The 15,440-nt window shown below is 50.2% G+C and overlaps 1 protein-coding gene across 1 annotated transcript in view; it reads left to right on the top strand.

The window, feature by feature from the left end:
• LOC115416893 (uncharacterized) overlaps window positions 1-13,197 on the top strand; it is a 39,495-nt gene extending 26,298 nt beyond the window's left edge. The window contains 2 exon segments of the mRNA XM_030130766.1: window positions 10,041-10,136; window positions 10,138-13,197. Coding sequence (XP_029986626.1) covers window positions 10,041-10,136; window positions 10,138-13,197 — 3,156 coding nt within the window.
• The last annotated feature ends 2,243 nt before the right edge of the window (window positions 13,198-15,440 follow it).

Here is a 15,440-nt window from a genome sequence, read left to right as displayed (position 1 = left end):
ACTAGAGTAAAGTATGGTATAAACATATACTAGAGTACAGTATGGTATAAACACATACTAGAGTATAGTATGGTATAAACATATACTAGAGTACAGTATGGTATAAACACATACTAGAGTACAGTATGGTATAAACATATACTAGAGTACAGTATGGTATAAAGACATACTAGAGTACAGTATGGTATAAACATATACTAGAGTAAAGTATGGTATAAACACATACTAGAGTACAGTATGGTATAAACACATACTAGAGCACAGTATGGTATAAACATATACTAGAGTACAGTATGGTATAAACATATACTAGAGTAAAGTATGGTATAAACATATACTAGAGTACAGTATGGTATAAACACATACTAGAGTATAGTATGGTATAAACATATACTAGAGTACAGTATGGTATAAACACATACTAGAGTACAGTATGGTATAAACATATACTAGAGTACAGTATGGTATAAACACATACTAGAGTACAGTATGGTATAAACATATACTAGAGTACAGTATGTTATATACATATACTAGAGTACAGTATGGTATAAACATATACTAGAGTACAGTATGGTATAAACACATACTAGAGTAAAGTATGGTATAAACATATACTAGAGTACAGTATGGTATAAACATATACTAGAGTACAGTATGGTATAAACATATACTAGAGTACAGTATGGTATATACATATACTAGAGTACAGTATGGTATGGTGTAAACTGTAAACACCTGTATGACATTCATGATCATGACCTCAGTAAAGGTTTGTTCTTCACAGTTCTCCAACATTTAGATCAAATCTTGAAACAACACCACAGCTCAGTGTGTGCGCTTCCACCTCCTGCACAAAGTGATCCAGTTGGACTAATACTGGCACAGATACCATATGTAGAATGAGTTCTGGATAAAATGGACACATGAATCCTGAAGGTTGTATAGTTTTCTGTTCTAGAACTGGACCTGAAAGTCAAAGGTCCGGTGCTTTGGTTGTTAACAGGACAGAACTGTGGGTCTGAACGTTTCTTCTGACAGAATTTTCATCCATGTGAAATGTTGAATGTGTCTGAATGTGTCCACTGACTGATGGAAAACAGCTGAGTGTGGCTCTTCATCTGTGTTTTCCACTGGTATCTTTTATTTGCAGTGAGATTTTATGACTGACCAAGACAAGAAATATTTGTGTGTAAGGACTGAATGTTTGTTTGTCATACTTCAGTCCTTGGTGCTCAGCTCAGATGTTCTCACCATGACACTGACTTTCCTTTTCAGCACAGGGATACAGTCACATTTACTGCAGGTGTTTACGGACATTTGAACATTTGAACACCACCAGCATCGTTAACCACTAGTAGCTCCCAGACATTCATTCATTCGTTCATTCATTTTCTGAACCCGCTTCATCATCACTAGGGTCACGGGGGCGGAGCCTATCCCAGCTACACAGGGGTGAAGGTGGGGTTCACCCTGGACATGTGACCAGTTCATCCCAGACTGAACATACAGAGACAAACACACTGTCACATTCACACCTATGGGGGATTTAGATGAACCCATGAACCTATCAGAGCATGTGTTTGGATGGTGGGAGGAGCCAGATACGGGGAGAACATGCAAACTCCACACAGAAAGGTCCCACCCCCATGGACTAAAGGTCCCACCCCCATGGACTAAAGGTCCCACCACCATGGAGTGGTGTTGGAATGGAACCCAGGACCTTCTGTCTGTGGCTCCAGGTCATTCCTCTGTACCACCTCAGACAACAGCCCTCATTTGTCTGAACTGTGGCTCTTCCTCCCACTGCTCTGGGAGGGGCTTCCAGCCACGCCCCATCCATGCTCCAGCCACACCCCATCCATGCCTGCAAGGTCAAATATCAGCCAGGACTGGACTGGGGTCCCACAGATCCTCCAGGTCAGGACTGGACTGGGGTCCCACAGATCCTCCAGGTCAGGACTGGACTGGGGTCCCACAGATCCTCCAGGTCAGGACTGGACTGGGGTCCCACAGATCCTCCAGGTCAGGACTGGACTTGGGTCCCACAGATCCTCCAGGTCAGGACTGGACTGGGGTCCCACAGATCCTCCAGGTCAGGACTGGACTGGGGTCCCACAGATCCTCCAGGTCAGGACTGGACTTGGGTCCCACAGATCCTCCAGGTCAGGACTGGACTGGGGTCCCACAGATCCTCCAGGTCAGGACTGGACTTGGGTCCCACAGATCCTCCAGGTCAGGACTGGACTTGGGTCCCACAGATCCTCCAGGTCAGGCTGCTGTCCATGCCATGTGAATGCTGCAGCTCTGGGCTGGACCTGCAGGTGTGCTGCCACGGCTGCTTTGGTTTGTGTTGGTACTTCTGTATCAAAGTAGACAGTACCACAGTAGACTCAGTCAGGTACCACTGCAGACTCAGTCAGGTACCACAGTAGACTCAGTCAGGTACCACAGTAGACTCAGTCAGGTACCACAGTAGACTCAGTCAGGTACCACTGCAGACTCAGTCAGGTACCACAGTAGACTCAGTCAGGTACCACTGCAGACTCAGTCAGGTACCACAGTAGACTCAGTCAGGTACCACAGTAGACTCAGTCAGGTACCACAGTAGACTCAGTCAGGTACCACTGCAGACTCAGTCAGGTACCACAGTAGACTCAGTCAGGTACCACTGCAGACTCAGTCAGGTACCACAGTAGACTCAGTCAGGTACCACTGCAGACTCAGTCAGGTACCACAGTAGACTCAGTCAGGTACCACAGTAGACTCAGTCAGGTACCACTGCAGACTCAGTCAGGTACCACAGTAGACTCAGTCAGGTACCACTGCAGACTCAGTCAGGTACCACAGTAGACTCAGTCAGGTACCACAGTAGACTCAGTAAGGTACCACTGCAGACTCAGTCAGGTACCACAGTAGACTCAGTAAGGTACCACTGCAGACTCAGTCAGGTTCCACAGTAGACTCAGTCAGGTACCACTGCAGACTCAGTCAGGTACCACTGCAGACTCAGTCAGGTACCACAGTAGACTCAGTCAGGTACCACTGCAGACTCAGTCAGGTACCACAGTAGCCTCAGTCAGGTACCACTGCAGACTCAGTCAGGTACCACAGTAGACTCAGTCAGGTACCACAGTAGACTCAGTCAGGTACCACTGCAGACTCATACAGGTACCACAGTAGATACCACAGTAGACTCAGTCAGGTACCACAGTAGACTCAGTCAGGTACCACTGCAGACTCAGTCAGGTACCACAGTAGACTCAGTCAGGTACCACAGTAGACTCAGTCAGGTACCACAGTAGACTCAGTCAGGTACCACTGCAGACTCAGTCAGGTACCACAGTAGACTCAGTCAGGTACCACAGTAGACTCAGTCAGGTACCACTGCAGACTCAGTCAGGTACCACAGTAGACTCAGTCAGGTACCACAGTAGACTCAGTCAGGTACCACTGCAGACTCAGTCAGGTACCACAGTAGACTCAGTCAGGTACCACAGTAGACTCAGTAAGGTACCACTGCAGACTCAGTCAGGTACCACAGTAGACTCAGTAAGGTACCACTGCAGACTCAGTCAGGTTCCACAGTAGACTCAGTCAGGTACCACTGCAGACTCAGTCAGGTACCACTGCAGACTCAGTCAGGTACCACAGTAGACTCAGTCAGGTACCACTGCAGACTCAGTCAGGTACCACAGTAGCCTCAGTCAGGTACCACTGCAGACTCAGTCAGGTACCACAGTAGACTCAGTCAGGTACCACAGTAGACTCAGTCAGGTACCACTGCAGACTCATACAGGTACCACAGTAGATACCACAGTAGACTCAGTCAGGTACCACAGTAGACTCAGTCAGGTACCACTGCAGACTCAGTCAGGTACCACAGTAGACTCAGTCAGGTACCACTGCAGACTCAGTCAGGTACCACTGCAGACTCAGTCAGGTACCACAGTAGACTCAGTCAGGTACCACAGTAGACTCAGTCAGGTACCACTGCAGACTCAGTCAGGTACCACAGTAGACTCAGTCAGGTACCACAGTAGACTCAGTCAGGTACCACTGCAGACTCAGTCAGGTACCACAGTAGACTCAGTCAGGTACCACAGTAGACTCAGTCAGGTACCACTGCAGACTCAGTCAGGTACCACAGTAGACTCAGTCAGGTACCACTGCAGACTCAGTCAGGTACCACAGTAGACTCAGTCAGGTACCACTGCAGACTCAGTCAGGTACCACTGCAGACTCAGTCAGGTACCACAGTAGACTCAGTCAGGTACCACAGTAGACTCAGTCAGGTACCACTGCAGACTCAGTCAGGTACCACAGTAGACTCAGTCAGGTACCACAGTAGACTCAGTCAGGTACCACTGCAGACTCAGTCAGGTACCACAGTAGACTCAGTCAGGTACCACAGTAGACTCAGTCAGGTACCACTGCAGACTCAGTCAGGTACCACAGTAGACTCAGTAAGGTACCACTGCAGACTCAGTCAGGTACCACAGTAGACTCAGTAAGGTACCACTGCAGACTCAGTCAGGTTCCACAGTAGACTCAGTCAGGTACCACTGCAGACTCAGTCAGGTACCACTGCAGACTCAGTCAGGTACCACAGTAGACTCAGTCAGGTACCACTGCAGACTCAGTCAGGTACCACTGCAGACTCAGTCAGGTACCACTGCAGACTCAGTCAGGTACCACAGTAGACTCAGTCAGGTACCACTGCAGACTCAGTCAGGTACCACTGCAGACTCAGTCAGGTACCACTGCAGACTCAGTATGGATGTCTGTACTTTAGTCACTACCCACCCCCCCACCCCCCCACAGTCCTGTGTATATTTCCTCACATGAGCACCTTCAGGTCTTATCTGTAGTGTTCGTCTTTCTGAATGAAAACATCAGCTCAGCTTAGACCCCCCTCCCCACACACACACACATACACACACACACGCACACACACACACAACCCCTGGACTGACTTGAGAGTGTACCCCCCCCACCCCCCTTTGGTGTATCTCCAGCTTTAATTTCACAGTGTGCTGCCTCTACAGGCGGTGATAACACTGGGATGGATGATTCATGTGTCCACCACAGCCATTATTACAGCCCCTCCCTCGGGGGGGTGGGGGGCAGATTTACAGGAGAGCCCACACATTCGATCATTAAGATGGGACAGATATCCACTCAGATTATGAATCACATCCAGGAGTGAGGAAGAACGGAGCCCATCTGATTTACACCACTGTTCCAATGAAGTCCCATCAACAGACAGGCTGTAAGTCCACCCTGGACCTGGACCTGGACTTGGACCTGGACTTGGACCTGGACCAGGACCAGGACCAGGACCAGGACCTGGACCTGGACCAGGACCCATTCATCTGACACCAACCACAGCCATTAAAAACAGCACATATTTAGTCCTGAACACAGGGTCCATCTCAGACCGCTTCATCATCAACAACAATAAGAGAGTGTGTTTTCATTCAGACTCCACCCCTAACGAGCGATTATGAGTGTGGGTGGGGCTTAAAGCATCTGTCCATTCTGGTTACGTGGGCGTGGTATAAAGCTTCCGTAGAGTCTGGGTACGTGGGCGTGGCCTAGAGCATCCATACAGTCTGGGAACGTGGGCGTGGCTTAAGCATCCGCACAGTCTGGGAACGTGGGCGTGGCTTAAGCATCCATTCAGTCTGGGAACGTGGGCGTGGCTTAAACCATCCGTACAGTCTGGGAACGTGGATGTGGCTGAAAGCATCCTGGCATAATAAAGAACACAATGTTACAAACACATTATGCAAAAACATGTGTCTGTATGAAAATTAGCTGTGTAAATAAATGTTTCTAAATTAGAGTACACTGTAAAAAAAAACTTGTAAAAAAAACGAAAGCTGAGGCACCAAAAAAAAAATACTGTAAAATAACGGAAAATAACCATCTCATAAAAATACAGTAATTTTCCGTAATTCAAATACAGTTTTTTGCCCTAACTTTACATGAGATTTTGCCTATTTTTTTTGACTGTTTAATGTTTGATAAAGAATATTTTCATGTATTAAAACAATCCAATTCCCTATAAATATATATATAAATAATTTTCAGTGAGACTCAGTTGTCCAATCCACTGATAAAAACTGTATTTGGACAGTTTATCAGTGCTTATACATGTTATACATTCACAAAAATACATTTAATCAACATTTTTGTTGTGTAATTACAGGAGGTTTCACAAGATATTTGTCAATTAACAAACAAGTCTGGTTAAACTGACAGAACTAATACTTCTGTTACAGTTAATTGTCAGTAATTTTATCAGGTTTTATTTATTTATTTATTTATTTTTACAGAATTAAACTTTAAATTAACAGTTTAATCTCATAAATAGAAAAGAAATATTTGTGAAATTATGATACATTTGCAAATGTATTTTAACTGTATTTTTCTGTGGAAAAAGAAAAAATTTATTTTAAAAAATGTAAATTTTTTGGTTATTCACAGTTACAGTCTTTTCCTGTTATTTTACATTTGACATGTGAAATCAGTCTGTTTGTGTCATTTCATTGATATTTTCCTGTATCTGAAAAATACAGGAAAAATCTGTCAAATAAACAGTGAAAATTCTGTTAAATTACAGATTTTTTTTTACAGTGTAGATAAAAGTAGCTGACAGTAGAGAACAGGCTGGTGACCCGTGCACCAGACCGACGCTAGAAACTGCTGAAACAGGCTTTGAGGAACAGTCCACTCAGATCATTATTTGGTGCAAACGGTCGGATCGTGTCTTCATGTCCAAACACATAAAGGGTTTCCATGGCAACAGGGTCAAACATGTACAGAGCGAGTGTTGGGCTCTGCTTCATCTTCTGCTTCAGCCCCGTTTCAGTTCAGTTTGTTCTGGTGGATAATGAGCAGCTCAGTTCCACTGTCCACTGTGGTTTTTCCTCTTAAACGTCTGTCACCACATGTTTCCAGATGTTCCTCATGTTAACACCGTTCTGTTCAGTCCAACACTGTGGAGTTTTCTGAGCTGAAACGTTCGTGTGTTTCAGAGGCTGGACCTGCTCTGATCTGCACTTTTTGGCATAGCGCTGTTAGGGATGGGAATCCATAAGAATTTAACAATTCCAATTCCATTATCGATTTTGCTGATTGATCTGATTCTCTTATCGATTCTCATTGGCTGAGGGAATAAAAGAGTCCAAACAGGTGTGTCTGCATGAACTGTCTGTTCTGTTTCCATCTGCACAGAAAATAGAACATACACAGTATGAACTAATAAGAAGAACAGATGATGCTGGGCCCAGTTCGGGGTGGGGGGGGCAGTGACAGTGAAACTCCAGACTCTTTACTAATTCCTCTATTGCTGCATTTCCACTACGTGGAACCGGTTCCACTCTGCTCGTCTCCTGTTGTTGTGCTCCTCATTTCCTTTCCTCTACCTTCAGAAACTTGTATCTGAGGGGGTACGACGTTTGTGTCCCTCACCGGAACCAGAACTGGACCCAGATGACGGCCTGGTGTTCACTCTGACACTAGATTCACAAGCACCGCTGAGTAGAGAATCAGATGAATCACATGTGGACGAATGTTTGAACAGACTGGAGGGATTCCACCTTTAGAAGAAATGGAAGATCTGACGGAGTTCAACTGGACCTGCTGTGGTCTGTTTGGACCTGGTGTGGTCTGTGTAGACCTGGTGTGGTCTGTTTAGACCTGGTGTGGTCTGTCTGGACCTGGTGTGGTCTGTCTGGACCTGGTGTGGTCTGTGTAGACCTGGTGTGGTCTGTGTAGACCTGGTGTGGTCTGTTTGGACCTGGTGTGGTCTGTTTAGACCTGGTGTGGTCTGTTTGGACCTGGTGTGGTCTGTGTAGACCTGGTGTGGTCTGTGTAGACCTGGTGTGGTCTGTTTAGACCTGGTGTGGTCTGTTTGGACCTGGTGTGGTCTGTGTAGACCTGGTGTGGTCTGTTTAGACCTGGTGTGGTCTGTCTGGACCTGGTGTGGTCTGTGTAGACCTGGTGTGGTCTGTGTAGACCTGGTGTGGTCTGTTTGGACCTGGTGTGGTCTGTCTGGACCTGGTGTGGTCTGTGTAGACCTGGTGTGGTCTGTTTGGACCTGGTGTGGTCTGTGTAGACCTGGTGTGGTCTGTTTAGACCTGGTGTGGTCTGTCTGGACCTGGTGTGGTCTGTGTAGACCTGGTGTGGTCTGTGTAGACCTGGTGTGGTCTGTCTGGACCTGGTGTGGTCTGTGTAGACCTGGTGTGGTCTGTGTAGACCTGGTGTGGTCTGTTTGGACCTGGTGTGGTCTGTCTGGACCTGGTTGTGGTCTGTGTAGACCTGGTGGTGGTCTGTTTGGACCTGGTGTGGTCTGTTTAGACCTGGTGTGGTCTGTTTAGACCTGGTGTGGTCTGTCTGGACCTGGTGTGGTCTGTGTAGACCTGGTGTGGTCTGTGTAGACCTGGTGTGGTCTGTCTGGACCTGGTGTGGTCTGTGTAGACCTGGTGTGGTCTGTTTGGACCTGGTGTGGTCTGTGTAGACCTGGTGTGGTCTGTGTAGACCTGGTGTGGTCTGTTTGGACCTGGTGTGGTCTGTCTGGACCTGGTGTGGTCTGTGTAGACCTGGTGTGGTCTGTTTAGACCTGGTGTGGTCTGTTTGGACCTGGTGTGGTCTGTGTAGACCTGGTGTGGTCTGTTTAGACCTGGTGTGGTCTGTCTGGACCTGGTGTGGTCTGTGTAGACCTGGTGTGGTCTGTGTAGACCTGGTGTGGTCTGTCTGGACCTGGTGTGGTCTGTGTAGACCTGGTGTGGTCTGTGTAGACCTGGTGTGGTCTGTCTGGACCTGGTGTGGTCTGTGTAGACCTGGTGTGGTCTGTGTAGACCTGGTGTGGTCTGTTTGGACCTGGTGTGGTCTGTTTGGACCTGGTGTGGTCTGTGTAGACCTGGTGTGGTCTGTTTGGACCTGGTGTGGTCTGTGTAGACCTGGTGTGGTCTGTTTGGACCTGGTGTGGTCTGTGTAGACCTGGTGTGGTCTGTGTAGACCTGGTGTGGTCTGTGTAGACCTGGTGTGGTCTGTTTAGACCTGGTGTGGTCTGTTTGGACCTGGTGTGGTCTGTGTAGACCTGGTGTGGTCTGTTTGGACCTGGTGTGGTCTGTGTAGACCTGGTGTGGTCTGTTTAGACCTGGTGTGGTCTGTCTGGACCTGGTGTGGTCTGTGTAGACCTGGTGTGGTCTGTGTAGACCTGGTGTGGTCTGTCTGGACCTGGTGTGGTCTGTGTAGACCTGGTGTGGTCTGTGTAGACCTGGTGTGGTCGGTCTGGACCTGGTGTGGTCTGTGTAGACCTGGTGTGGTCTGTGTAGACCTGGTGTGGTCTGTTTGGACCTGGTGTGGTCTGTTTGGACTGGTGTGGTCTGTGTAGACCTGGTGTGGTCTGTTTAGACCTGTGTGGTACTGTTTGGACCTGGTGTGGTCTGTGTAGACCTGGTGTGGTCTGTGTAGACCTGGTGTGGTCTGTTTGGACCTGGTGTGGTCTGTGTAGACCTGGTGTGGTCTGTTTGGACCTGGTGTGGTCTGTCTGGACCTGGTGTGGTCTGTGTAGACCTGGTGTGGTCTGTGTAGACCTGGTGTGGTCTGTTTAGACCTGGTGTGGTCTGTTTGGACCTGGTGTGGTCTGTTTGGACCTGGTGTGGTCTGTGTAGACCTGGTGTGGTCTGTGTAGACCTGGTGTGGTCTGTTTGGACCTGGTGTGGTCTGTCTGGACCTGGTGTGGTCTGTGTAGACCTGGTGTGGTCTGTTTAGACCTGGTGTGGTCTGTTTAGACCTGGTTCTCAAAAAGAACCGGTTCTCGATTCCCATCCCTTGACACAGTAGATGTATGCAGAAACAAGGGGCTGGTTTCCACGGTTGTCAGTTCTGTTGGGTTTTTTTTCTACCTGTCGGTGGAAATGGTTCCTGTCTGGTTCTGGTTCTGTGCTTTTGGACCAGTTCAGTCTGGATTCTCATTACTCACGGCCGCTCTAATTCCCTTCTCTCTCTTTGGTCTCTCCACCCAGGGCATGTACAGTTGCTGCCAATTTGAAGACGAGACGACACCGGGAGGGGGTAAAAGTTCTTTGCCCCAGTACCACACCGTGACCTCCATGCCCAGCGCCCCCCCAGCAGCACCTGGTCACCGCCACGGTCAACAACACCACCGCCATCGCCATGGTGCAGCAGCAGCCCAAGCTCCACCCGCAGCAGCAGCAGCAGCAGGGCCAGACCTACACCACCATGCTCCCTGGATCGCCACCCGCCACGGGCCACTCCGCCGTGGCTCTGGGCCCCTCCAACAGCCCCCTACTGGAGGGGCCCATGCCCTGCTCCACCTTCCTGCCCCGCCACGACCGCAGACTGGCTGTGGTCGATCGCTGGAACCGGCAGAAACCTGAAAAAGTCCTGAGCGGGGGAAGCGGCGGCGGCGGAGTGGGCATCGGGGGCATCGCGGGGGGCATCACCGAGCTCCAGGCCCAGCAGCAGTATCAGCAGAGCCTGGGACAGCACTGGAGCCTGCAGGGGGGGGTCTCTGGCGGAGGAGGGGGCGGAGGCGACGCGGGTCTGGATGAGTATAAGAGATACTACGGACCCATTGATCCAGAGGGGCTGGGTGCTGACTCAGAGCAGCAGACGGGGGGGCCCCAGCAGACTCCCAAAGCCAACCCTCGAGGGTCCAAGACCTCAGCTATGCCACGTCTGCCACCAAAAGCCCCGCCCCCAGGCCCTGCCCACCTCATCTCCAAACCCCCTCCGCTGCTCCCATCCTCTCCGCGACGGCCTCCGTTCTGGCGACGGGGGAGCCTCATTCAGGCACGAAAAAAAGGCTCCGGGGGGCCCCTGTATGAGAATATCCTGCCCCTGGGGAGACGAGGAGGGGGGAGGTACGGCGCTGGTGACGGAGGCGGTAGGAGAGGAAGGCGTCCTCCTCCTCCGCCTCCTTTACCTGTCCCACTGTCCTCCCCAACACACACCCCAACGACGCCCTCCTCCCCCTGCCATTTCTACTCCACCTACTCCAGTGCCTCCTCCTCCTCCTCCTCCACATCATCCTCCTCCTCTTCTTCATCCTCTGTCTCGCTGTCTCGGTCCAACTCCCCGTCCTCCTGCACCAGTGACAGCTCCTACAACTCCTCGCTGAGTTTCAGGTATCGAGCAGGCGACCGGGATTTTACACCGGATGACGACTACGACTCAGATCTACTGACGGAGGAATCCAGCCTCCTCCTGGGGTCACGGAGGAAGATCCGGTCGCGACGCATGTCATCTCGCTCGCTGCCCTGCAGCCCGCCTCCTCCGCCGATCCCTCCCCGAAAGCCACGCCCCCACAGAGAATACGGGCGGGAGAGGACGGGCAGCCAACTGGCCCAGCTGCAGGAGTGGTGGGCATCATGGGGCGACCGAGAACGAGGGAGGAGAGGATCGACAAACCGAGGAGACGGAGGAGGGGTAGGGAGGGAGGAGAAGAGGCATCACAAAGAGAGGGAGCGAGAGAGGAAGAGGAGGAAGAAAGGACGGAAGAAGAAGAAGAGGGAGGAGAGGGAGAGAGAGAGGGAGAGAAAGCGCCGCAAGGCTAAGAAGAAGAGGAAGAAAGATGACAAGATCCGGAAAAGAGAGAGAAAGAGGTCGGAGCAAGAGGGAGGAGATATGGAAAAAAGGGAGGAGCTGAAATCGGGGACACCGGACTACACATCGTACCCTCCCCTGAGGAGGGAGTCATTTCGGAAAAAAAGCGAGAGCTCAATTCGGAGTTACGGGTGGAACATCCCCGAAGATGACGAGAGAAAAGACGAGAAAGACCGAGATGATGGTGACGACAGCAGAGGGAAGGAACGACATCACAGACGGAGGAACAGCAAACACTACCCCGGTAAACCCTCCACCTCCGTCAAGTTCTGGGGAGGGGGGAACCCATCTTCCGACACCATCCCCTCAGCCTTCCTGCCCCTGCTGCCGGTCTCCTCTAAAAGGAGGAAGAGTAAAAGCTCCGACAGGGACGCTGTAGGGGTGGAAGGAGAGAGGAGGCCGTTACTGGGGAGGAACGAGAGGGGAGAGATCCACTCCAAAGAGGGGCTGTCCTTCCATGAATGGGAGTCGGAGGTGGAGGAGGACGACGACTCAGATCAGGACAGAAGGAAGTCGGAGCGAAGCAAGAGGCACGGAGAAGGAAGGACAATGTCCGATGAGGAGCGCGATAAAGTAGTTGGGATTTATTCGGACGACGACGGTTCTTCAGGAGAGTTTGGAAAGTTTGAGAGGTACTGGGAGGACCATGAAGGCCGGGCAGTGGGAGGGATTGGAGGGGGGGGGTGGTTTTTCAGCACCTACCCTTCCAGAGACAAAGCCGGCAGCATCAACAGCAGAGATGACTTGTTCCTGGAACGGGGGGAGCGGTGGGGGACTGCGGAGAGTGGGTGGGGGTCCAGCGGCGGCGGAGACGGCGGCAGTAGAGGAGGTGGCGAAAGAGGTTGGGGGTCTGGATCACACTGGCCCCCACCTCCTCTCACGCCTCCACCTCCTCGACGATACTGGTCTGTGGACAAACTCCACATCCAGGACGAGAAGAAAAGCAAACGCAAGTCGAAAGACAAGGGGAGGGGCCACGCGGCGTGCTCCTCCTGTCAATCACCCCGACACCATCCACACTCCCACTCCTCCAAATGGGCACGTGTGACGTCGCGAAGCCAGGAGGAGCTTTACCACCACTGCCAGAGCTTTGGTGGACCCCTGAAATCCAAACACGACTCCTCATCCTCCTCCAAACCCGATCGCTCGCAGAATCCGTCCAAATCTGGCAGCCAATCGAACCTCAGCATCCAGCAGCGGACGCAGAGGGCGGACAGGGATCGAGGACGGCCGCCGTCCCCGGCTCCTCCCCTCATCCCCAACCTACCACCTCCTCTGCCTGCCCTCCCAGCTCCTCCCTCCGCATCCCACCCTATCCACCCGCCCACCTCCTCCTCCTCTGTGTCGTCTCCCTCCGTGGTGTCGTCCACCCAGGGGGCCCCCCAGGCCCCCTCCTCCATGACCTCGGCAAGTGCCAAACTGCAGTACCAGAGATTACGCTCGGTCCCCCAGCCCCAGAGGTTTCCTCAGTCGCCCCACTTACCCCTAAAGGCCAAAAGCCTCTGCTCCCGACGGGGCTCGGCCCACTTCTCCAGCGTGGAGAGCGAGGTGTGAACTGTCGGATCAGGAGGCCTGTGGGGGCTGACACTCAGCAGGTGATCTGGACCTGAACCTGCCTCACATCAGATGTGGCAGGGCAATTACAACACACACACTGAGCCCTGATCCTAAAGATCTGCACAAACAAACAAACAAGCAAACCAGAAAGCCAAATGAACCCAACAGGAGGTCAAAGGAACACATTAGCAATCGAGTGTTTCCTGTTTCCGCTAATTTCTTTCAGTAGGTGAAAGACTTGAGCAACAGCAACAAGGTGCATTCACTGAACTGAACTGAACGGTCGAGTCGGACGTCGGTGGCAGCCGCGCCGAAGGACAGTGACGTGACTAAAGTTAAAGCCAGACTAGTTTTCTTCAGAGAATTCTTAATGCTTACTGAGGGCTGGGGAACTTTGTCGTACTGTATGCCTGTCGCTCTCAGAAGCCTTTAACACAGAATAGAGCTCTTGATATTTTTCCCTTAAAAACAAATCGCTTACACCGAGTTCCTTTTTCCTTAACAAACTGTTTACACCCCCGCAGAACTGTGACGCCTTCTGAGGCACCTTTGTTTGTGTAAGATCTTCTTGTTTGGAGGAGAGGAGGTTGATCATGTCTCCTATGTTGTCCTTCCAACCCCTGTGGGTCACTCCTTCTGTCCCTCCTCTTACCTTTCCCTCCTCTTTTCTTTCCCCTCTGCTTTGCGTTCTCTCCCTCCTCGTCCTCCTCTTGGTCCTCCTCTCCTCATGTGATTCTTCTGTGAGTCCGTGCTTTTCTGTGTTTGTATTCTTGATAACAGGGTAAGTCAACTGTGACTGATCTTCTACTGGCTTCATGAAAAGCTGAGTGCCAAACTTAGGTCGAGCTCCGCATCCATCTGTAGAACGTTCGCTGCTGTGTTTCCTTTTCATCATCTCGCTGATATGGGCACGTGCAAATACACAAACACACACGAAGCGTACACAAACGTGCACACAGACGCTACGCAAACACACGCGGAGATGCCAAAATGAGTGTTTCATCTCTTCTCTTTGAGCAATACATGGTCCGCCCTCCGTTCACGCCTGGAGTCGACACGTTGAAGCCTTTCTTTTCCTTCTGTGTTGTTGTCGTTCTTGTTGTTGTTCTTGGTGTACCAGTATATCACACATGTATTCAGTCTAATCCGATGTAAACACTGTGCCATACTACTGAGCTCGGGTGCACATGAAATGTTCTCTACTACCTACGACGACCACGGAGGCAGAGTCTGTTCCCTCTCGTTTTCGACTGAATGTAAAGTCAGCCACCAAACATGCGCTGCGACAACTATTACGACACTTGAAGACAGAAATTGTAGCATGTGTGAAGATTAGCATGAAGGCGGGACTCGAGGGTAGTTACCACTGCAGGACGTACGAGGTTTCAGTACAGGAACGTGACAAAAGGTTCCTCTTACCAATGATTTTGTGTTGGTTTTTTTTGTGTTTTTCCTATGAGTTGGTGCCAAAGGTTTGATCTTCAACCAGGAATGTGTGCGTCTGATGCTGCATTCAGATCAAATGCAAACAGAGAACTTTGTCAAACATCAGTATTCACCTTGTAGTACCAGCGTTACAGTAGCTGTGTAGTCCCATAAACAGATGGAACCGCTTCACTTGGACTTCTACAGAGCAGTTTCAGTCAGACCAACACAGTAGGAACTGAATGAACCAGAAACCAAGATGGTGTCCGGACACAGAACCTTCATGAACATCATCTAAAATCTTCTGCAAATCAGAGTTACCCAAAAATCCGAACTGTGCATTAGACCTGCTGTGTGGGTGGAGCCTAATAATTCAGTTTGACATGATGTGTTTTATTTATTATGTCAAATCAGAGACTTTTTAACACGATGATGAGTAAACGAGGTTCCGATCCCAGAGACGGTCTGTGTATGAGGTGCTGGTTATCAGAGTGAAACCAGAGTTCTGCCGGTTTCAAACTGAGGGTCCAACCAAAAACTGGTCTCGGAGCTGTTTTTATTTGGTCTCCAATCAGTAGAATATTAATTCTATGACACATGAACTCATTTCTTTGATAAAATAGATTTATGTTGACCTCAGTGAAACCTCATGGAATACAGAAAAGAGAGAAAAAATATAAAACAAGACAAACACAATAAACACAATGAGATGGAACTGACCTGGAACCAGATGAAGGCGTTGGTTTGGACAGTTGTTAGTTTTTGGAGCTGGACCTATCCTGCCTGTGGTCCACCACCGTGGGCTCTGGTGGTGG

This window comes from Sphaeramia orbicularis, unplaced genomic scaffold (genome assembly GCF_902148855.1).
Source record: "Sphaeramia orbicularis unplaced genomic scaffold, fSphaOr1.1, whole genome shotgun sequence".
Taxonomy (NCBI): Eukaryota; Metazoa; Chordata; class Actinopteri; order Kurtiformes; family Apogonidae; genus Sphaeramia; species Sphaeramia orbicularis.
This window is presented reverse-complemented; position numbering and strand designations above follow the sequence as displayed.